This window comes from Tachyglossus aculeatus, chromosome 6 (genome assembly GCF_015852505.1).
Source record: "Tachyglossus aculeatus isolate mTacAcu1 chromosome 6, mTacAcu1.pri, whole genome shotgun sequence".
Lineage (NCBI taxonomy): Eukaryota > Metazoa > Chordata > Mammalia > Monotremata > Tachyglossidae > Tachyglossus > Tachyglossus aculeatus.
The window spans coordinates 48862187-48885010 of record NC_052071.1 but is presented as its reverse complement, the minus strand read 5'-3'; the positions used below and the strand labels follow the sequence as shown (position 1 = coordinate 48885010).

General features: G+C 47.3%; 1 protein-coding gene across 1 annotated transcript in view; it reads left to right on the top strand.

Moving 5' to 3' along the window:
* CENPI (centromere protein I) overlaps positions 1–15419 on the top strand; it is a 41431-nt gene extending 26012 nt beyond the window's left edge. Inside the window, exons 15-21 of the mRNA XM_038747991.1 lie at positions 2309–2403; positions 3370–3505; positions 5178–5302; positions 8338–8386; positions 8540–8770; positions 13214–13255; positions 14547–15419. Of these exons, the coding sequence (XP_038603919.1) occupies positions 2309–2403; positions 3370–3505; positions 5178–5302; positions 8338–8386; positions 8540–8770; positions 13214–13255; positions 14547–14657 (789 nt within the window). The 3' untranslated portion in view covers positions 14658–15419. The remainder of the gene's footprint in view (positions 1–2308; positions 2404–3369; positions 3506–5177; positions 5303–8337; positions 8387–8539; positions 8771–13213; positions 13256–14546) is intronic.
* The last annotated feature ends 7405 nt before the right edge of the window (positions 15420–22824 follow it).

The window sequence follows — 22824 nt, the reverse complement described above, 5'->3', positions numbered from 1 at the left end:
CTCCAAGCTCTCTTGGTGTCCTTAGCCCCTGCTCAACTTCCCACATTCTTTCCTGGCTTTCTCCTTTGTCCGAAAACCTAAATTTGGGCCATAGAATTTTCTATAAAATAAGCCAGCTGGGAGCCCTTCATACCCTGTCTTCATTTGATAAGTGCCCTCAGAACTGGGGTAGATTTGCCCGGGGTCACACAGAAATCACAGATCCTGTCCCGCCTGGATTAGTCTATCAGCCTTCTTGCTGACCTCCCAGCCTCCTGTCTCTCCCCACTCCCATCCATGCTTCACTCGGCTGTCTGGATCATTTTTCTCCAAAAACGTTCACAACGTGTCACCCCACTCCTCAAAAAACTCCAATGGTTGCCCATCCATCGCCACACCAAGCAAAAACTCCTCACCATTGGCTTTTTGTTAAGTGCCCTCAGTACTGGGGTAGATATAAGATAATCAGGTTGAGCACAAATCCCATCCCACATGGGGCTCCTAGTCTAATTAGGAGGCACTAGGATTTAATCCCCATTTTGCAGTTGAGGAAACTGAGGCCCAAAGAAGTGAAGCGACTTGCCCGGGGTCACACAGAAATCACAGATCCTGTCCCGCCTGGATTATTCCATCAGCCTTCTTGCTGACCTCCCAGCCTCCTGTCTCTCCCCACTCCCGTCCATGCTTCACTCGGCTGTTCGGATCATTTTTCTCCAAAAACGTTCACAGCGTGTCACCCCGCTCTTCAAAAAACTCCAACGGTTGCCCATCCATCGCCACACCAAACAAAAACTCCTCGCCATTGGCTTTAAAGCAGTCCATCGCCTTGCCCCCTCCTACCTCACCTAACTTCTCTCCTTCTGCTACTCAGCCCGCACAATTCACTCCTCTAGTGCTAGCCTTCTCACTGGGCCTCCATCTCACCTGTGTCACCCCTGACCTGTAGCCCACATCCCTCCTCAAATCCGACAGTCACCCTCCGCCCCCCTCTTCAAAGATTATCTTCAAAGATTATTTTATGTCTACCCCAGTTCTGAGGGCACTTAACAAATATCATTATTAAATGAAGACAGGGTATGAAGGGCTCCTAGCTGGCTTATTTTATAGAAAATTCTCTGGCCCAAATTTAGGTTCTCAGATAAAGGAGAAAGCCCCCTCTTCAAAGGCTTACTGAAGGCCCAACTCTTCCAAGGGGCCTTTTCAGACTAAGCCTTACCTTTCCTCATCTCCCACTCCCTTCTGTGTCACCCTGACTTGCTCCTTTGGTTTTCCCCAATCCAAGCTCCACAGCACTTACATACATATCTGTCATTTTATTTATTTGTATTGATGTCTGTCTCCCCCCACTTCTAGACTGCAAACTCATTGCGGGCAGGGAATGTGACTGTTGATTGTACTGTACTCTCCTAAGCACTTAATACAGTGTTTTGCATCGAGTAAGTGCTCGATAAATATGATTGAATGAATGAGTGAATGAAATGGCAGTGTAGAGAAGCAGTGTGGCTCAGTGGAAAAGAGCATGGGGTTTGGAGTCAGAGGCCATGGGTTCCAATCCCGGCTCCGCCAACTGTCAGCTGTGTGACTTTGGGCATGTCACTTCACTTCTCTGTGCCTCAGTTACCTCATCTGTAAAATGGGGATTAAGACTTTGAGCCCCCTGTGGGACAACCTGATCACCTTGTAACCTCCCCAGCGCTTAGAACAGTGCTTTGCACATAGTAAGCCCTTAGTAAATGCTAAAATAAAATAAATGGCATAGCCTGTGGTCTTAGCATTAGGCCACACTGCTTCTCGTATTTCAACCCAGCATTTATTCACTTATGAAGTGAAGAGCCCACCCTTTTTCCTTGGCTGCAATGCGCCATGATAACTTTCTCCGACTTAGGATGTATTTGACCACATTTACCTCGTAGTGCTCATTGTTAACTGCCCGTTGTTTAAATAAGGGTATAAAAAAAAAATTTCAGTTGAGAATTTGCATCTTATTCATTGAATCGTATTTATTGAGCGCTTACTGTGTGCAAAGCACTGAACTAAGCTCTTGGGAGAGTACAATACAACAATAGACAGACACATTCTCTGCCCACCACGAGCTCACGGTCTTGGTTTATCATTTATCATCATAAGGAACGTGGGACAGTAATTTTCCTGATATTTGCATAATTTCTACTGGCTAAAAAAGCGCTTCACGGACACGGATCATGTCTTCTTTCATTGTACTCTCTCAAGTTTTTAGTACGTTGCTCCACATACAAGCAGTCGATAAAGTATGTTGATGGAGATATCCAGTACGCTATGGGTAATGTATTGCTTGCTTTGCTTTCTTTAGTGTAGCGTCCTTCAGACCTTGAGAGAGCTACTGCAGAACTGGCTCTTGTCGCATGCCACAGAGATGGATGAGGAGCCCATAATAAACAGTCCTCTGTAAGTGACCCCGAGCCTTTGAAAGAAGTTGTTGTGTAGAAAAACCACATGCTACAAAATGGCAAGGAACTTGTAATGCCTCAGAGATCTCTGAGTGTTTTTCGATATTATTTAACATCCTGCAAATGGTTATCAGTAGTCACTAGTTCCGTAAGTTGTTCAGGTAGGTCAACGTGAGTAACTCCACTTTTTAGATAAGAAAATCAAGAGGTCGATATCGATGTTTTTCGATGTTATTTAACATCCTGCAAATGCTTATCGGTAGTCACTAGTTCGGTAAGTTTTTCAGGTAGGTTAACATGGGTAACTCCACCTTTTAGATAAGAAAATCAAGAGGTCGAGAGCCACCGAAGTTTACGTGGCAGGAAAGATTTGGAACTGGAGCTCTCAGACATGAAGTTGCAAGTGCCGGGCCGATAGAGCGATGCGATACCGCCCTAAGGGTCCGTCGTGCCATGTTGCAGCACGGGTTCCCGTCAGGCTGTAACTAGCCCAGGAGCCGAGCGATACGACGGATGCCCATGGCGATTTTTGGAGGGGAGAAGGGCCTAGAGTTACCAAGGGGAGGAGAGTTTGGATTTCGGCATCTGGGGGAAGGGGAGGAAGCCTCTCGTCGGTTTCCGATCGGGGACCACCCTAGGATGGTTGGATGGCCTCCATTGCCTTAGGGTTCAGAGTTGGATTTTGTTTGGTTTAATCGAATCCAGTTGGATTTTTCTGAATTCCATCCACTATCTCGGGCTTTGAGTGGTCCTCTGTCATCCGGGGGTTGGAAGGCGTGTAGTTCCCAGATAAGGCTCCCCACAGTCTTCTAGACTGTGAGCCCACTGTTGGGTAGGGACTGTCTCTATGTGTTGCCAACTTGTACTTCCCAAGCGCTTAGTACAGTGCTCTGCACACAGTAAGCGCTCAATAAATACGATAAATAAATACGATTGAATGAATGAATGAATTGATGTTTTATAGGAACACTACTCTGGCTGGCCTGGTGAACTCCATGGCAGAGCTCATTCACTTTGTCGGCTGGATGTCCACTAACGCGGTGCGCCTGGAGAACAACAGCACTTTCCTGATGCACTTTATTCTGAATTTCTACGAGACCGTAAGCACCCATCTCCTTTCACTCAGGCCTCGTGGCTGCCGTCCCGATAACGGCAGCCACTGCTTAACTTTAACCCGTAATTGTAAATGCCGACCTCTGCCACTGCTCGAATGGGCAGTTACTTCTAGGTGTGGGGGGAGGAGGAAAGGAGGGACTCTCTTCCCATGAGTTGTAGCGTAACTACTTTCTTGACCCCATGGAGGGTTGGGGAAAGGAAGGGAAATAATCCTGCTGTCCAAGTCCTAATAGTAATTCACTAAGCGCTTACTATGTGCCAGTGTGGGTACCAAGCACTGGGGTAGATTCGACGCAATCAGGTCAGACTCCCTCACGGGGCTCACGGTCTAAATACCAGGTAGAACAGCTATTTAATCCCTACTTTACAGTTGAGGAAACTGAGGCACCAAGCAGTTAAGTGACTTGCCCAAGGTCACCCAGCAGACAAGTGGTGGAGCCAGGATTTGAACGCAGCTCTCCTGCTCTTTCCACCAGGCCCAACTTCTTGCTCCAACTGCTAGGGTAATGAGCACTCACCCACTACTGCCTATTTTTGCGGGGATGCCATTTGGTGGTCAACCTTCAATATAATAATAATAATAATAATAATAATGGCATTTGTTAAGCGCTTACTATGTGCAAAGCACTGTTCTAAGCGCTGGGGTGGTTACAGGGTGATCAGGTTGTCCCACGGCGGGGCTCACAGTCTTAATCTCCATTTTCTAGATGAGGTAACTGGGTTCCAGAGAAGTGAAGTGACTTGCCCAGAGTCACACAGCTAATTGGCGGAGCCGGGATTTGAACCCATGACCTCTGACTCCAAAGCCCGGGCTCTTTTCCACTGAGCCACGCTGCTTCTCTATATAGATACTCCCTGTTCTTTCGGGAAACGTGTTTTCAGCGTGGCTCAGTGGAAAGAGCCCGGGCTTTGGAGTCAGAGGTCGTGGGTTCAAATCCCGGCTCTGCCACTTGTCAGCTGTGCGACTTTGGGCAAGTCACTTAACTTCTCTGGGCCTCAGTTCCCTCATCTGTAAAATGGGGATGAAGGCTGTGAGTCCCACGTGGGACAACCTGATTACCTTGTATCTACCCCAGCGCTTAGAACGGCGCCTTGCACATAGTAAGCGCTTAACAAATACCAACATTATTATTATTATTATTTTCACTCTGTTGTTCGGATAGAGTGTCGTGAAAGCAGGCAGCCCTCCTGGGGCTCATCCGCTTCCCAAACCTGGCGGGGAAGCAGAGGGACCATGGGGAATCCAGGAAGGTGGCGGGTGGAGAAGGATAGAGACGGGTGAAGACAGAGCTGGTTGGTGACAGGCAAGAGTGGGGACGTTCTTGAGTGGAAGTGTTCAGGGAATATGAGGACTCTAAGCTCCTCGTGGGCAGGGAACATATCTACCAACTCGTGTTGTCCTCTCCCAAGCGCTTAGTACGGTGCTCTGCGCGCAGTAAGCGCTCAGTAAATATGATCGATTGAAGGAAGAGAGAAAGGCGGGGAGGCAGAGCGATCGGAATTGAGCCGATGTCTCTCTGGAGACCTCAAACAGCGACACTGCCTGCACACAGCGAGCACTCAGTGAATGCCAATAATGGACGGATTGGCCAACCCAAAAACGGGGAGACTGGAGAGTAATACGCACGTGGGTAATTGTTCGCTTCCTTCCTAAAGGTGTGTGACATACATCTGAATTATAACCTTCCCATAGTGGTATTGCTTCCTCCGGGGATCTTCTACCCAGCACTGCTCAGCATGGACGCCGTCACCCTGAACCGTCTCTGTTACGTTATGTTCAGGTACGTTTTAACCGCAGGCCGTATCCTCGGCTGGTTTCTCGCCGGGGCCTAGGAGACTCCTGAGGGGAATCCTGAGGGATTGGTGTGAGTCTTCCTGGCAAGGGCTACTCATTCGGGACTCCGCAACGCCTGGGAGTAACTTAACACTGGTCATTCTGGGGCTCTTGTAGGGGAAAAATAGCCATTAATTCATTCAGTCATTTATTACTGTGCTCAGAGCACTGTACTAAGGGCTTGGGAGAAGCAGCATGGTGAAGTGTATAGAGCACAAGCCTGGGAGACAAGATCAGGGGTTCTAATCCTGGCTCTGCCACTAGTCTGCTGTGTGACCTTGGGCAAGTCACTTCACTTTTAGACTGTGAGCCCACTGTTGGGTAGGGACTGTCTCTATATGTTGCCAACTTGTACTTCCCAAGCACTTAGTACAGTGCTCTGCACACAGTAAGCGCTCAATAAATACGATTGATTGATTGATTGACATTTCTGTGCCTCAGTTACCTCCTCTGTAAAAGGGGAATTGAGACTGTGAACCCTATATGGGACAGGGACTTGTGTCCAACTCCATTTGTTTGCATCCACCCCAGCACTTAGTACAATGCCTGGCACATAGTAAGCGCTTATCAAATATCACAATTATTATTATTACAATTTAACAGTAAACAGACACATTCCCTCTCCACAACGAGCTGTTTGCTGGCAACTGGAATAGGACATATTCTGTGGCTTCCTTGAGGGACTTTTAAGGTAATCACACAGGCAATTCTCCGGACGATGAGGGGACCCGAGGCTGTTTATATAGAACAGCCGGCAGTTGCCATGATTTCCTGGGACTTCCAATTCCTTCTCTCTAAGGCTTCCAGTGTTACCTAAACCTCTTCCACTGTGGGCAGGGAATATGCTCCCAACTCTATTATATTGTGCTCTCCTAAGCACTTAGTAGAGTGCTCTGCACACAGTAAGCACCCAATAAATAGCATTGATGGATTGAATGATTTGATTCTAGCACAGCCTGTCAAACTGTGTGACGGTTCTTCGTCCCCAGTATGGACAGAACCGATTTCTCAGGCAAGAAAGTAGTCTGGCTCTACATCCCTTTTTCACTTTCTCACGCCCTTTTCCTCCCCTTTGGAGGGGAGAAAAGGGGCACCTTCCTTTTGACTTGTTCTTTCTGTTACTGTTTATTTTCTGAGGTGAGCTTTTTTCAAAAAAAAAAATAAAAATAAAATAAAATGCTAAGTGTTTACAATGTGTGAGGCACTATACTAAGTGCTGGGGTAGATACAAGCTAATCAGGTTGTGGATACAGTCCGTATCCCCTCATGGGGCTCACGGTCATAATCCCCATTTTACATATGAGGTAATTGAGGCACAGAGAAGTTAAGTGACTGGCCTGAGATCACACATCAGACAAGTGGTGGAGACAGGATTAGAACCCAAGTCCTTTGGACTCCCAAGCCTGTGCTCTTTCCACTAGGCCACAATGCTTCTCTTAGGATTCTTGAGAAGTCTCCTCTCTGAATTCACTCATTCAGTCGTATTTATTGAGCGCTTATTGTGTCCAAAGCACTGTACCAAGTGCTTGGGAGAGTCTAATACAACAGACACAGTCCCTGCCCATAACGAGCTCCTAATCTAGACGAGAAGATCAATCGTATTTATTGAGTATTTATTTCTAGACTGTGAGCCCACTGTTGGGTAGGGACCATCTCTATATGTCGCGAACTTGTACTTCCCAAGCGCTTAATACAGTGCTCTGCACACAGTAAGCGCTCAGTAAATATGATTGAATGAATGGAGTGCTCACTGTGTGCACAGCACTGTACTAAGCGGTTGGGAGAGTACAATATAACAGCTGGTAGACAAGCTCCCGGCCCACAAGAGCTGAAGGATTCAAAAGTAGCTGCAACTGAATGAGATAACTTTTTGGCCACCTTTTTCCGGTGTTTGTACAAATCAGAATTAATAATGGTGGTGATTGTAATGAAAGTAGTATTGGCAAGCACTGAACCAAACGCTGGGGCAGATACAAATATGATATGATACGATACAAATATAAGAAGCAGCGTGCCTCAGTGGAAAGAGCCCGGGCTTTGGAGTCAGAGGTCACGGGTTCAAATCCCGGGTCCGCCACTTGTCAGCTGGGTGACTTTGGGTAAGTCACTTCTCTGCGCCTCAGTTCCCTCATCTGTAAAATGGGGATGAAGACTGTGAGCCCCCCGTGGCACAACCTGATTACCTTGTAACCTCCCCCGCACTTAGAACAGTGCTTTGCACATAGTAAGTGCTTAATAAGTGCCATTATTATTATTATACAAGATAATCAGGTTGAATATAGTCCCTGTCCCGTGTGGGGCTCACAATTCATTCATTCATTCATTCAATCGTATTGAGCGCTTACTGTGTGCAGAGCACCGTATTAAGCGCTTGGGAAGTCCAAGTTGGCAACATATAGAGACGGTCCCTACCCAACAGTGGGCTCACAGTCTAGAAGGGGGAGACAGACAACAAACCATATTAACAAAATAAAATAAATAGAATAAATGTGTACAATCTAAGGAGGAGGGAGAACGGGTATCTGAACTTCATTTTGCAGCTGAGAAAATTAAAGGACAGTGAAGTGACTTGCCCAAGCCACAAAGCAGGCAAACGGCAGAGCCTGGATTAGAGCCCAGGTCCTCCGACTCCGAGACCCGTGGTCTTTCATCATCATCATCAATCATATTTATTGAGCGCTTACTATGTGCAGAGCACTGTACTAAGCGCTTGGGAAGTACAAGCTGGCAACACATAGAGACAGTCCCTACCCAACAGTGGGCTCACAGTCTAAAAGGGGGAGACAGAGAACAGAACCAAACATACTAACAAAATAAAATAAATAGAATAGATATGTACAAGTAAAATAAATAAATAAATAGAGTAATAAATATGTACAAACATATATACATATATACAGGTCTTTCCCCTCAGGCACACCACTTCCCGTGAGAGATAAGGCAATCAGATGGCATTAACTTTTCCACCTTTATTCCCGTTAGATACCGAGCCAACCTGGTCGCTGCAAAGGAAAACGAGCTGATAAAAAAGGTACTGAGCATTCATCTGATCATCGAGGCATCATTGTCAGAAACCAAACATAGGCGGCAACAATTTGGGGATAAAGAGATGGGCAAGGGGGAGAAGGAAAGCTATTTTCACACCAGTAGTGACTAGGTGTCTCCCCCACCTCGGTTCCTCCAGGCAAGGCGGCAATTCAACTTCAGCAGTAGGACTTACAAAGAGTTTAACCAGTATGTAATAGCGATCGTCGACTGCCTGTGGACATCCAAGCCCTTCCAGAACATCCATTCTCAAGGAATTTCCTTGGACCAAGAAGTGCTGGAAAAAACCGGAGTGCCCGAAGTCAGGAACTGCTTAAATATGGTCCATCATCCAGCGCTGTTAGGCTACGCTGCCCTCTTTCTGCAGCAGGTAAGGGCCCAGCAATAGTACTAGTGATGGTGATAATAATAATAATAATAACTATTGTATTTGTTAAGCGCTTACTATGTGCTAAGCACTGTTGTAAGCGCTGGGGTAGATACAAGGTAATCAGGTTATAACAATAATAATAATGATGGAATTTGTTAAGCACTTACTATGGGCAAAGCACTGTTCTAAGCGCTGGGGGGGGGATACAAGGTGATCAGGTTGTCCCACATGGGGCTCACAGTCTTAATCCCCACTTTCCAGATGAGGTAACTGAGGCACAGAGAAGTTGTGACTTGCCCAAAGTCACCCACCTGACAAGTGGCAGAGCCAGGATTAGAACCCATGACCTCTGGTTCCCAAGCCCGGGCTCTTTCCACCGAGCCATGCTGCATGGGGCTCCCCATTTTACAGATGAACTAACTGAGGCCCAGAGAAGTGAAGTGACTTCCCCAAGGTCACACAGCAGAGAAGTAGCGGAGCAGGGATTAGAACCCACATCCTCCGACTCCCAAGCTCATGCTGCTTCTCCCATGCTACTGCTTCATGCTCTACATGCTTGTACAGGTAGTTGTACATGCTACATGTACATCCTCTACATGCTCCTTCTAGTAATAATAATGGTAATAATAATGATATTTGTTGAGCACTTACTGTGTGCTAGCACTGTTCTAATCGCTGGGTATATGAATCAATCAATGGTATTAATTAAACTCTTGCTGTGTGCAGAGCGCTGTTGTAAGCGCTTGGGAGAGGGCGGTACAACAATCAGCACACCTGTTCATTCATTTAGTCGTATTTATTGAGCACTTATTGTGTGCAGAGCACTGTACTAAGCGCTTAGGAAGTACAAGTCGGCAACATCAACCCCCTTCGAGACTGTGCGCCCACTGTTGGGTAGGGACCGTCTCTATATGTTGCCAACTTGTACTTCCCAAGCGCTTAGTACAGTGCTCGGCACACAGTAAGCGCTCAATAAATGCGATTGTTTGATTGATCAACGGGCTCACAGTCTAGAAGGGGGACTGTTCCTTGACCATAATGAACTTACCGAGCAGAGGCAAGTTAATCAGATCGGACTCAGTCCCTGCCCCAAGTGGAGCTCATGGTCTAAGTAGGAAGGCGAACAGGTATTGAATCCCCATTTCACAGTTGAGGAAACTGAGGCACAGAGAAGTTACGTGACTTATCCCAGGTCACGCAAGTGGGTGAGCCGGGATTAGATCCCAGGCCCATGCTCTTCCCGCTGGGACACGCTTCCTTGCGATGCACTCTTTACGGGACTCCCTGCTCCTCGGCGTCCTGGTAGCTCTCCTCCGAGTTCCTTGTAGCCACCGCATAATTCAGCCTGTTGGTGACTGTTGCCTCTTCCATTGAAAGGACGAACCGCTGCAAATCTCCATTTGCAAAGATTGAAATCCTGCGCTGTCCAAGTGTCTGGGCCAAAGCGGTCCCTAGGGAGGCAGAGAACAAGAGTGCACTCTTGGGAGTCACTTGTGCGTGCCACTGGTGCGCCGGTTCTGGATTGGTGGAGTGGCGTGTTTTGGGAAAAGCTGGGAGGGGGAGATCGGGAGGGATGGGGAGGACTGAATGCCCATTCCCACCACCCTTCACTGGAGTAGAGGTACGAAATGTCATCTGTTCCCGACTGGGTTTTGTTTATTGTGACCCCTGCGTTGGCTTCAGAGAACCACAGAGGATGTGTCCATCTCAAGGTAATCGAGTTTAGCTCCCCTGCTAAAAGCCTGATCTTTTTTTCCCCCATTATGGATGTTCAGTGTATTTATTTCATTTTGTTAGTATGTTTGGTTTTGTTCTCTGTCTCCAATAAAAGAGGAAGAAGCGGCTGGGATCGGGGCTGCTTGTCACTCGTCCCTCTCCCGGGAGGTGAAAGGGCAGGTAGCCACTTTCCTTCTTTACCGCTCTATCTGAACTCATGTCTCTGAGTCTCCCCCTTTTAGACTGTGAGCCCACTGTTGGGTAGGGACTGTCTCTATATGTTGCCAACTTGTACTTCCCAAGCGCTTAGTACAGTGCTCTGCCCACAGTAAGCGCTCAATAAATACGATTGATTGTGCCAAGGAATGGTGAATCCCTGCCTGCAGTCTGCTTTGGCACAGTCTAATCTTGGGTAATTTGTGTTTTCCGGTAACCCGGTTCCCTTACTTTGGTCTCATCCCTAACCCAAGTTCTGCTTGGACCTTTTCTACAAATTATTGGACCGTTTCTACGAATTATTAGACCGTTTCTAACTATGAATTAGTTCTAGAGCCCTATGTGATGGTTCCTCCCCAATCAAATATCTACGTGGGGAGGTTTCCTCTGGGATTTTCTGAGAGACTCACCCCCTGAAATTCTGGGTTCTTGGGGCCTGTTTCTTTGGGCATGGATTGTCAATCTCAGCAAGGCTTTTTGAGCACCTGCTGTGTCCAGAGCACTGAGTCCAGCACTTAGGAGCAAAACCGAGAAGTTACGGGCCCTGACGATCTAATGGCGTACGGAGGCAGACGTGAATTGCATCTGTTCAGTGGGAAGAAAGAGTGAAAACAGATACGACTGTTAAAAGCAGGTGGTGATCTCAAAATAAGTGGAACAAATTGACAATTGAGAGCAAAGGCCGATTGATGAGTTGATGATCTGGTCAAGCCAACTCATTGCTTTAGGCCCAGGGTTTGATTCCCGTGGGATTAGAATGTGGATTTTAAGGCGCTTAAGGAAAGAAATGCAGATCGTTGGTTCTCTGGGAGGACTAATTCCCTCTGCAGCACCAGAGAGCCCGGCTCAGCAGCAGCCTGGAAAGTTGTTTTTGTAACTGTGTTGCTCCCAAGCAAGCGTCTGCTGGCTCCATGTGGACCTGGAAAAATCTCCCGATTTGAATGCTAATGACTCTTCCGAGATGGTGACTCCGAGCCTCTGAAACCCCAGTAACTCTGCCACCTCCACCTCGTCAAATGCCTTCACTTCCAGTGGCACGAAGTTTGCTAGCGTGGGCTGTGCAGTCGATTCCCTTCTGGAGGTTTTTGAACGGAGTGCCATGAAGTTGCTTGGGAAAAGGTCCAAAGAGCCTCTTTGCTTAGGATTGCCGATTGGAAGTTTGGGAGCCCGGGAGGAGATTGAAATTCCTGCTGCTCTAACACAGCCTCCAAAGGGAGGTCCGGGTGCCTAGGGAAGAGAGCTGAGGAGGCCAGAGGATAGATAACGAGAAAAAGCAGTCTGTGTAGCTATTGTTGCTTCTGCTGCTACCTCCTCCCCTTTATTTTATTTTTAAATGCTATTTTTGAGCACTTACTATGTGCCAGGCACTGTACTAATCGTGGCGTGTTATCGAAAAGTAGGGTGCAAAATAGGTTAATCGGTGTAAATCGGCCGCAGGGTTCGTGTACCCAAGGTGGTGACGCAGATAGGAAAAATGACTCGGAGACATGAGTTCAGATAGAGCAGTAAAGAAGGAAAGTGGTTACCTGCCCGTTCACCTCCCGGGAGAGGTACGAGTGACAAGCAGCCCCGATCCCAGCCGCTTCTTCCTCTTTTATTGGGTTTCAAATCCGAGCTACTCAAAGGATTCCCGAGAGTAGTGCTGCGCGTGAGGCCTTGGCATTCCTAGATCCCAAGTTAAAGTACAACCGTTTGCTTGTCATGGTTTGGTTAGTGTTAAAATCCCTGTTTACAAGATGTTATCAGGAGATAACGGTCAACACAGGATGGGGACATTCCAGACAGAGAGAAGCCGCTTGGGTTAATGTTACACACTGGAGTGCTTTCGGTCTGCACAAAATAAAGGGTTACTGTTGGTATGCACAAGATGGAGTCAGTCATGCCAAGTTCGCTGGCGGACAACACTGGGGTAAATACAAGTTAATCCGATTGGACACAGACCGTGTCCCACAAAGGGCTCACAGTCCTCACAATGCCAGGACCATTCTCTATCCATTAATTAGAGAAGCAGCGTGGCTTAGTGGAAAGAGCCCGGGCTTGGGAGTCAGAGGTCATGGGTTCTAATCCCGGCTCCGCCATTGTCAGCTGTGTGACTTTGGGCAAGTCACTTAATTTCTCTGGGCCTCAGCTACCTCATCTGTCAAATGGGGATTAAGAACTGTAAGCCCCACGTGAGGCAACCTGATTACCTCATATCTCCCCCAGTGCTTAGAACAGTGCTTGTCACGTAGTAAGCGCTTAACAAATACCATCGATATTATTAACTAGGTCATAAGCACTTAGTACAGTGCTTTGCACACAGTAAGTGCTCAACAAATATGATTGAATGATGCTTCAACAGACTTTTGCAGGGAAGGACATCAGAAAGGTTGAAACTAGTTTCATAAGGGCCCCAGATTAGGACAAGTAAGAAGGACATTTCCCCAGCAATGTTGCTAGGGAGTGGTTTTTGAAGACTTCTAAGTATTCCCTTAACTCGTTTTTTTCCTCTTCTGGCTTTTTTTTTTAAAGGGTTGGCCAGAGAAGAAAGAACTGAATTTGAGTTCCATTAAGGTAAGTGATAAGTGGCCATTCCTTCTTTCTTTCTTCCTTCCTTCCTTTCTTTCTTCCTTCCTTCCTTCCTTCCTTTCTTTCTTTCTTTCTTTCTTTCTTTCTTTCTTTCTTCCTTCCTTCCTTCCTTCCTTCCTTCCTTCCTTCTTTTTCTTTTCTCTTTCCTTCTTCTCTTTCCTTTCTTTCCCTCACCCCAGGCCTTCCTTTGGTTCCAAGGTTCCCCACCCCAACTTCCGACCCTGTCATAGTCTTTCTGAACTCTCCAAAAATCCCCTCTCAGAGCTTTACTTGGTTAAACACAGATTGTTACTGCTATTGTTCTTCACTCCATGCAGTTAATCCATCAGTTGTTTTTATTGAGTGCTTCGTGTATGCAGAGCGCTATATTTAGCACTTGGGAGAGTACACCACAGCAATACAACAGACACATTCCGTGCCCACAATGAGCTTACGATCTAAAAGGGGAATGCACCTACCCAACACCCCCATTTTACAGTGCCAACCCTACAAACGCTGAAATTTGGTTACGGTGGAAATAGTCGTGGGCTTGGCTTTTGCTGTCGACACCTTTTTTGTTGAACAGGTGCCTGTATGGGTGTTTGTTCTTCTCTGCATGCCTACACCAATCACTTGAGCGCTTACTGTGTGCAGAGCACTGAGCAGTGGACTAAGTTAGACTATACACTTTATCACATTAGGCAGGTGAACAAAAAATAATTCTAACTGAGGATATAAGAAGGCGCTAAGTAGCTATTGGTCTTTGGACCGTTTTCAAGGTTGAATCTGAATCACCTTCTTTCTGTAAAAGTAACTGGCCCCGTCTGAATCCAGGATCTCTGGGTTTAGATTTCCTCTCCCCCTCATCCCCCTCTCCATCCCCCCCCATCTTACCTCCTTCCTCTCCCCACAGCACCTGTATATATGTATATATGTTTGTACATATTTATTACTCTAGTTATTTATTTATTTTACTTGTACATATCTATTCTATTTATTTTATTTTGTTAGTATGTTTGGTTTTGTTCTCTGTCTCCCCCTTTTAGACTGTGAGCCCACTGTTGGGTAGGGACTGTCTCTATATGTTGCCACCTTGTACTTCCCAAGCTCTTAGTACAGTGCTCTGCACACAGTAAGTGCTCAATAAATACGATTGATTGATTGATGTGTGTGTTTGTGTTTATGTGCCTGTATCTAAGGACCACGTTACCCTTTCATCAGTGACCTGGGGGAGGCTGAGTACAAGGACGGCGTGAATGTCAACCAAGTAACTTTCTCGCCTTTTCTTTTCCCAAAGGGAAAGAAGTGGAACTGGTATTTGGAATATCTCTATTCTGAGGGGCTGCAGGGCCTGAAACTCTTCATTGAGAGCAGCATCAATCGCGTTTCCTCCCACTCCCAAACTTGATGGCCGGCCGGAATAAACTGACCCTTAGGAAGCAACCGTCGAACATCTGCTGCTTCTCTTCCCTCGGCGTCCACCCTGCGCTGCTCTCAGACTGTCCCCATCGAAGAAAGAAGCATTGGACTTAGGGTTGAGCCTCAGGCTGGGTGGCTGGCCCCGTCTCCGGCCTGCTGCTGAGATTCGGCTCCCCACGGAAGTGGTTCCAGGAAACAGCAGGCTTTCGTTCAGTATTTCACTGACCACATCTAGCAGGGCCCGTGGCAGGACACGTGTGACTTCTCTGTGGGAGGCTCTGCCTGCCCCGGAATCGTATGAAATGAGACGGTGACTTGATTTCTCCCCATCTGAGTGGCCTCCCAGAGCTCGCCAGAGCCTTCCGCGGAGTGACTGAGTTCCCTGCCGGCTTTAAGGGGCAGGGCGGCCCCTAACTAACTGCCCCGGGGCCCTAGCTTTCAGGGATGACTCGCCTGAGGCGGTTGTTGCCTTCCACAGCCACGCTTTGCAACAGCTGGAATTCTTCCACTCAAATCTGTACATTCTGTAAATTGCTTTTGGGTTCCTCTCTCCATTAAAAATGAATTGAAATCTGTTCTCTGAATAGATTAACTGAAAATGGTCTATTGGGAAAGAGTGAAATCCATGTTTATAAATGCCAAACTTTCCCAAGTTTAGTCAGCTCAAACTAGGAAAGGCGAACTGGAATAAGAAGGGTTTTGCCGGTCAGTTTTTCTTTTCTCCTCCTTCTGTTTGTATAATAATAACAACGATGGCATTTGTTAAGCGCTTACTATGTGCAGAGCACTGTTCTAAGCACTGGGCGGGGGGGAATACAAGGGGATCAAGTTGTCCCACGTGAGGCTCACAGTCTTAATCCCCATTTTACAGATGAGGTAACTGTAAAATTACAGTTTGTATCTTTCAGGTGGTTTTGGTCTCTGCTCTGTTGGCCGTCTGCGTGGAATGTGGAGAAGGGACAACGGAAGCAGAGCCCAACTTCTCTCATCAACCGTCCCTTCCCTCGGACGCCGCGGTGGCCAGTGGAATCGGGAAGTGTTGCCGTTAGGTGGAAGAGGGCTGTTGCTGCTGATTGAAGAAAGCGGAGCTAGAAGAGCTGTTGTCCTGTGATGCCTCCGGGGAATTGGGGTGCAATGGACCTGCCCTGGGGTACATCATTCCCTTTTCTCCCCGTCCCCAGCCTGCCCCTCCTCCCTTCTTCCCACCCTCCCCACCCCACCAAAAGCCAGGCTGAAGACAACATCCGCCTCCTCCCCTGGCCCAGCTCCAGGGCCGTGTCCTGAACTCCGGATGAGGGGTCTGGGCACAGAGCAGATCCCACCATCCAGAGGTTCAGGACCCCAGGGACCTCCCCATACTCTCCCCTCAGAACAAGAAGTCCTTCGCAGGGGCCTGCCTGATGTAGTACAGTGCTCTGCACATAGTAAATGCTCAATAAATACCATTGATGGTGATGATATGACAGCCTGAGCCGGGCAGTCCAGGCACAGCTAAGAGAACAACGGAAGGCTTTTGTTTTTCTTTTTGAGTTGAGCACATGGGGGCATAAAATGATTTAATAGGAGAAAGATTATTTACATGAAAATGCATTGCGTTTCAAGGTTGCCAGCCAGAGGACGGGGCCAGCAACTTCCTTCCTCCTTCGTATCTGACAAACCACCACTCTCTCCACCTCCCAAACCCTCCTTAAATCGCATCTCCAAGAGGCCTTCGCAGACTAAGCTCTCGTTTCCTCTGTCCAACCTCCCCTCTGTGTCGATTAGGCATTTGACACTTTCATACTATCCCAGCCCCACAGCACCTATGTAAATATCCGTATACTATTCTATTCCCCTTATCCATAAGACCTATTTTAATGTCTGTCTCTCCTTCCTTCTTCCTTCAATCGTATTTACTGAGCGCTTCCTCTCTCCATGTAAACGCCATGTGGTCGGGAAGCCTATATACCAACTCTCTTGTGCTGTACTTTCCCAAGCACTCAGTACGGTGCTCTGTACACAGTAAGCATTCAATAAATATCATTAATCGATTGGTGTATGGCAGGGTGTCCGATTTAGCCAGGTACGGGTCAATCCTGGGACATCTGCGTCTTTTTTTTTTTTTGGTTTTTTGCCTGTTTTCCTGACAGCCTACAACAATTGAGAACTGTCCCAACTCAACCAGGTGATCAGTCAGTCCGCGGGGTGTATTGAGCGCCTACTGTATACCAAGCAGTGCAGTAAGCACTGTGCTATGCCTCAGCCCCACAGCAATCCCTGCTGTCTTCAGGTGCTCAGTCTTGCCCCTTCTCCAGAGGGCTGGGTTCCCCTCAAGGAAGGCCCCTCTGGCCTTCCAGGGGCATTTAGAACAGTGCTTTGCACATAGTAAGCGCTTAACAAATGCCATCATCATTTTAGAGAAGCAGCGTGGCTGGGTGGAAAAAGCCGAAGCTTGGGAATCAGAGGACATGGGTTCGTTCATTCATTCACTCAGTCGTATTTATTGAGCGCTTACTGTGTGCAGAGCACTGTACTAAGCGCTTGGGAAGTGCAAATGGCAACATATAGAGACGGTCCCTTCCCAACAGCGGGCTTACGGTCTAGAAGGGTTCTAATCCCAGCTCTGCCACTTACCTGCTGTGTGACCTCGGGCAAGCCTTGGGCCTCACCGTGGCCCCGTGGAAAGAGCCCGGGCTTGGGAGTCAGAGGTCATGGGTTCTAATCCCGTCTCCACCACTCATCAGCTGTGTGACTTTGGGCAAGTCACTTCACTTCTCTGTGCCTCAGTTAACTCATCTGTAAAATGGGGGTGAAGACTGTGATCCTCACATGGGACAACCTGATCACCTTGTATCCCCTCAGTGCTTAGAACAGTGGTTTTTTTTTTTTTGGAAGCAGCGTGGCTCTGTAGAAAGAGTATGGGCTTTGGAGTCAGAGGTCATGGGTTCAAATCCCAGCTCCGCCACTTGTCAGCTGTGTGACTTTGGGCAAGTCACTTCACTTCTCTGTGCCTCAGGTACCTCATCTGTAAACTGGGGGTTAAGACTGTGAGTCCCCTGTGGGACAACATGATCACCTTGTAACCTCCACAGTGCTAAAAACAGTGCACATAGTAAGCGCTTAATAAATGCCATCATTTTTATTACAGTTATTAAATTCTCTGTGCCTGCTATCTATAAAATGGGGATTAAGACTGTGAGCCCCATATGGGGCAACCTGATTACCGTGTATCTACCCCAGTGTTTAGAACAGTACTTGGCACGTAGTAAGCACTTTACAAATACCATAACTATTAATTATTGTTATTATTATCTTCAGGAAAGGGCTGGGCCCCACTACCACCCCCTAATGAGAAGCAGCACGGCTTAGTGGAAAGAGTCAGAGGTTGTGGGTTCTAATCCCGTCTCTGCCACTTACCAGCTGTGTGACTCTGGGCAAGTCACTTGACTTCTTTGGGCCTCAGTTACCTCATCTGGAAAATGGGGATTATGACTGTGAGCCTCACGTGGGACAACCTGATTACCTTGTATCAACCCCAGCGCTTTGCATATAGTAAACTCTTAACAAATACCTTTATTATTATTATTATTATTATCATAATTACTGGATCCCGGATCCAGGCTCCCTCGGCCTCCTCTGCTCCAGGTTCTCCCAGCCTCCCCAGGTATGGCCCGGAGCGAAGCAGGGTGTTTTGTGCCGAGCCCCAGGACTCCCAGTTCCCAAGTGAAATTTGGTAGTATTTATGTCTCCACTGTCCTCTGAAACAAAGGGCAATCTTTTTCCACCATACACCCAAAGCAGTGAGGCCTAGTGGAAAGAGCAGGGGCCTGAGAATCAGAGGATCCAATTTCTAATCCCAGCTCTGCCACTTCATCATCAATCGTATTTATTGAGCGCTTACTGTGTGCTGAGCACTGTACTAAGCTCTTGGGAAGTACAATTTGGCAACATATAGAGACAGTCCCTACCCTACAGTGGGCTCACTTGTCTGCTGTGTGTCCTTGGGCCAGTCCCTTCATTTCTCTGAGCCCCAGTTTCTTCATCAGTAAAATGGGGATTCAATATCCGTTTACCCTCCTAATAATAATAACGATGGCATTTATTAAGTGCTTACTATGTGCAAAGCACTGTTCTAGGCACTGGGGAGGTTACAAGGTGATCAGGTTGTCCCATGGGGGGCTCACAATCCTAATCCCCATTTTACAGATGAGGTGACTGAGGCCCAGAGAAGTGAAGTGTCTTGCCCAAAGTCACACAGCTGACAATCGGCAGAGGCGGGATTTGAACCCATGGCCTCTGACTCCAAAGCCCGGGCTCTTTCCACTGAGCCATGCTGCTTCCCCCTGAGTACTACTTAGTACAGCACTTAGCATATAGTAAGCACTTAAAGAATATCATAATTATTATTTTTACCTACTTGCCTGTCTTTAGTCTGAACAGCGTACAAGCACCCTGGGACCTTAAATAAGCCTGGACATGGTATTTTTGGGTTTTTTTTTTCTTAATGACTCTCTTGATCGACAGTGACCTTGTTGGAATCTAAGTCTAGTCATTTACCAAAAGTTCGTCATGATGATGATAGTATTTGTTAAGCACTTACTATGTGCCAAGCATTGGTCTAAGCAGTGGGGGAGATATAAGATATATTGGAGTCAGAGGTCATGGGTTCAAATCCCAACTCCGCCACTTGTCAGCTGTGTGACTTTGAGCAAGTCACTTCACTTCTCTGTGCCTCAGTTCCCCCATCTGTAAAATGGGGAGTAAGACTGTGAGCCCCACGTGGGACAACCTGATCGCCTTGTATGTCCCCCAGCGCTTAGAACAGCGCTATGCACATAGTAAGAGCTTAACAAATACCATCATTATTATTATTATAAGGTAATCAGGTTGTCCCACGTGGTGTTCACAGTCTTAATCCCCATTTTACAGATGAGCTGAGGCACAGAGAAGTTAAGCGATTTGACCAAAGTCACATGGCTACGTGGCGGAGCCAGGATAAGAACCCACAACCTCTGACTCCCGAGCCCGGGATCTTTCCAGTAAACCAAGCCTGTACTTCCACCAGTTCCCCCTCCTTTCTTAGTCCCCCCTTGTCTCCCCATCTGGCTGTCAGAGGGAGTGAGACATGTGAAACTAGTAATTTTTTCAGTAATTATGGAGTTAGAACACATTTATAGAAAGAAAGACGCGATAACCCTTTTCTCCTCAGTAGGTACATTTCGGGCTGGCGTATTATCCCAGGGGTGCCATTATAGGCGAGGAAATCGGACTCCCCGGAAGGGAATTCTAAAGTACAGGGGCGAGCGGCCACGGAGGAGAGGAAATCAATTAGTCATTTCTCCGGTAACGCGCCTTGCCATTTCATTATTTAAGCAGAACACAATGGGACCTATTTAATAATAATAATAATGGCATTTATTAAGCACTTACTATGTGCAAAGCACTGTTCTAAGCACTGGGGAGGTTACAAGGTGATCAGGTTGTCCCACGGGGGGCTCACAGTCTTAATCCCCCATTTTACAGATAAGGGAACTGAGGCACAGAGAAGTGACTTGCCCAAAGTCACACAGCTGGCAATTGGCGGAGCCAGGATTTGAACCCACGACCTCTGACTCCAAAGCCCGGGCTCTTTCCACTGAGCCACGCTGCTTCTCCATATTTGAGACCAATCTTCCCACCACCCGAATCCGTCGTGGGGATTGAGAAGGAGCGTGGCTTAGCGGAAAGAGCCCGGGCTTGAAAGTTAGAGGTCGTGGGTTCTATCAATCAATCAATCAGTCAATCGTATTTATTGAGCGCTTACTGTGTGCAGTGTACTGTGTGAGCTCACCTCCTCCAGGAGGCCTTCCCAGACTGAGCCCCTTCCTTCCTCTCCCCCTCGTCCCCCTCTCCATCCCCCCCATCTTACTTCCTTCCCTTCCCCACAGCACCTGTATATATGTATATATGTTTGTACATATTTATTACTCTATTTATTTTACTTGTACATATCTATTCTATTTATTTTATTTTGTTAGTATGTTTGGTTTTGTTCTCTGTCTCCCCCTTTTAGACTGTGAGCCCACTGTTGGGTAGGGACTATCTCTATGTGTTGCCAATTTGTACTTCCCTAGTGCTTAGTACAGTGCTCTGCACATAGTAAGCGTTCAATAAATACGATTGATGATGATGATGATGATGCAGAGCACTGTACTAAGCACTAGGGAAGTACAAATTGGCAACATATAGAGATAGTCCCTACCCAACAGTGGGCTCACAGTCTAAAAGGGGGAGACAGAGAACAAAACCAAACATACTAACAAAATAAAATAAATAGAATAGATATGTACAAGTAAAATAAATAAATAAATGAATAGAGTAATAAATATGAACAAACATATATGCATATATACAGGTGCTGTGGGGAAGGGAAGGAGGTAAGAGGGGGGGATGGAGAGGGGGACGAGGGGGAGAGGAAGGAAGGAAGGGGTTCAATCTGGGAAGGCCTCCAGGAGGAGGTGAGCTCTTAGTAGGGCCTTGAAGGGAGGAAGAGAGCTAGCTTGGCGGATGGGCAAATACTATTATTATTATTATTATTATTATTATTTATTATTATGTCAATGCCGTGAATAAATCAGGGTCGAGAGCCGCAGAAAGTAATGCTGCTGAGCCAAAGGCAAGCTCGCACCTCCTGGGACAACCTGATCACCTTGTAACCTCCCCAGCGCTTGGAACAGTGCTTTGCACATAGTAAGTGCTTAATAAATGCCATTATTACTATTACTATTATCTCAAATTCAGCCCCGTTGCAAGTGTTGGCTGCCAGGAGACCTTTTCTAGCCACTCTCATTTTCAGCTGAAGTCGTTGAGGTCCTGAACACTCTGCTGACTTGGCTGAGGGCTTCCCAAGGAGGGAGGGAGAGTCTGCCAGTCTGTTGGGGAGATAATAATAATAACAATAATAATAATAATGGCATTTACTAAGCGCTTACTATGTGCAAAGAACTGTTCTAAGCGCTGGGGAGGTTACAAGGTGATCAGGTTGTCCCACACTGTTCTAAGCGCTGGGGAGGTTACAAGGTGATCAGGTTGTCCCACGGGGGGCTCACGGTTTTCATCCCCATTTTACAGAGGAGGTAACTGAGGCCCAGAGAAGTGAAGTGACTTGCCCGAAGTCACACGGCGGAGCCGGGATTTAAACCCACGATCTCGGACTCCAAAGCCTGGGCTCTTTCCACTGAGCCACGCTGCTTCTCTATGGAGACGGAACGGGAGTCTGGGAACTGAGTCTTATGGGCTGCGGGAGCTAATTCTGACTCCCCTGCTGTGTGACCTTGTGGTAGTTGCCTACTCTCGCTGGATGTCAGAACGACACCCTCTTTTTGGAAAGAGCCCGGGCTTTGGAGTCAGAGGTCATGGGTTCAAATCCCGGCTCCACCAATTGTCAGGTGGGTGACTTTGGGCAAGTCACTTCACTTCTCTGGGCCTCAGTTCCCTCATCTGGAAAATGGGGATGAAGACTGTGAGCCCCAAATGGGACAACCTGATCACCTTGTATCCTCCCCAGCGCTTAGAACAGTGCTTTGCACATAGTAAGCGCTTAACAAATGCTATTATTATTATTATTATTATTATTATTATTAGTGTCCTCTTTGGGAATGCTGGGTCCCATTCGCCCTCCACCCGCTGCAGCCCAAAATCCCCCGGGCAGGGGCTTGAATTTGGGTGGCAAGGAGGATCCCTGAGGGCAAAACCCTTAATAAGGCATTCTTTGGGGTGGTTGGGTCAAACTCACACATGACTTGTACAAACTGAGTGTGGCATGAGGCCGAGAGAAGCAGCATGGCTCAGTGGAAAGAGCATGGGCTTTGGAGACAGAGGTCATGGGTTCAAATCCCGGCTGCGCCACTTGTCAGCTGTGTGACTTTGGGCAAGTCACTTCACTTCTCTGGGCCTCAGTGACCTCATCTGTAAAATGGGGATTAAGACTGTGAGCCCCCCGTGGGACAACCTGATCACCTTGTAACCTCCCCCGTGCTTAGAACAGTGCTTTGCACATAGTAAGCGCTTAATAAATGCCATAATTATTATTATTATCACAGGACTAGGCAGTAGCTGGGAACCGCTGATTTACAAGTTCTAACGCTGTTTCTGCTTCTGTCCTGCTGTGTGACCTTGGGTAAGTCACTTCCCCTCTC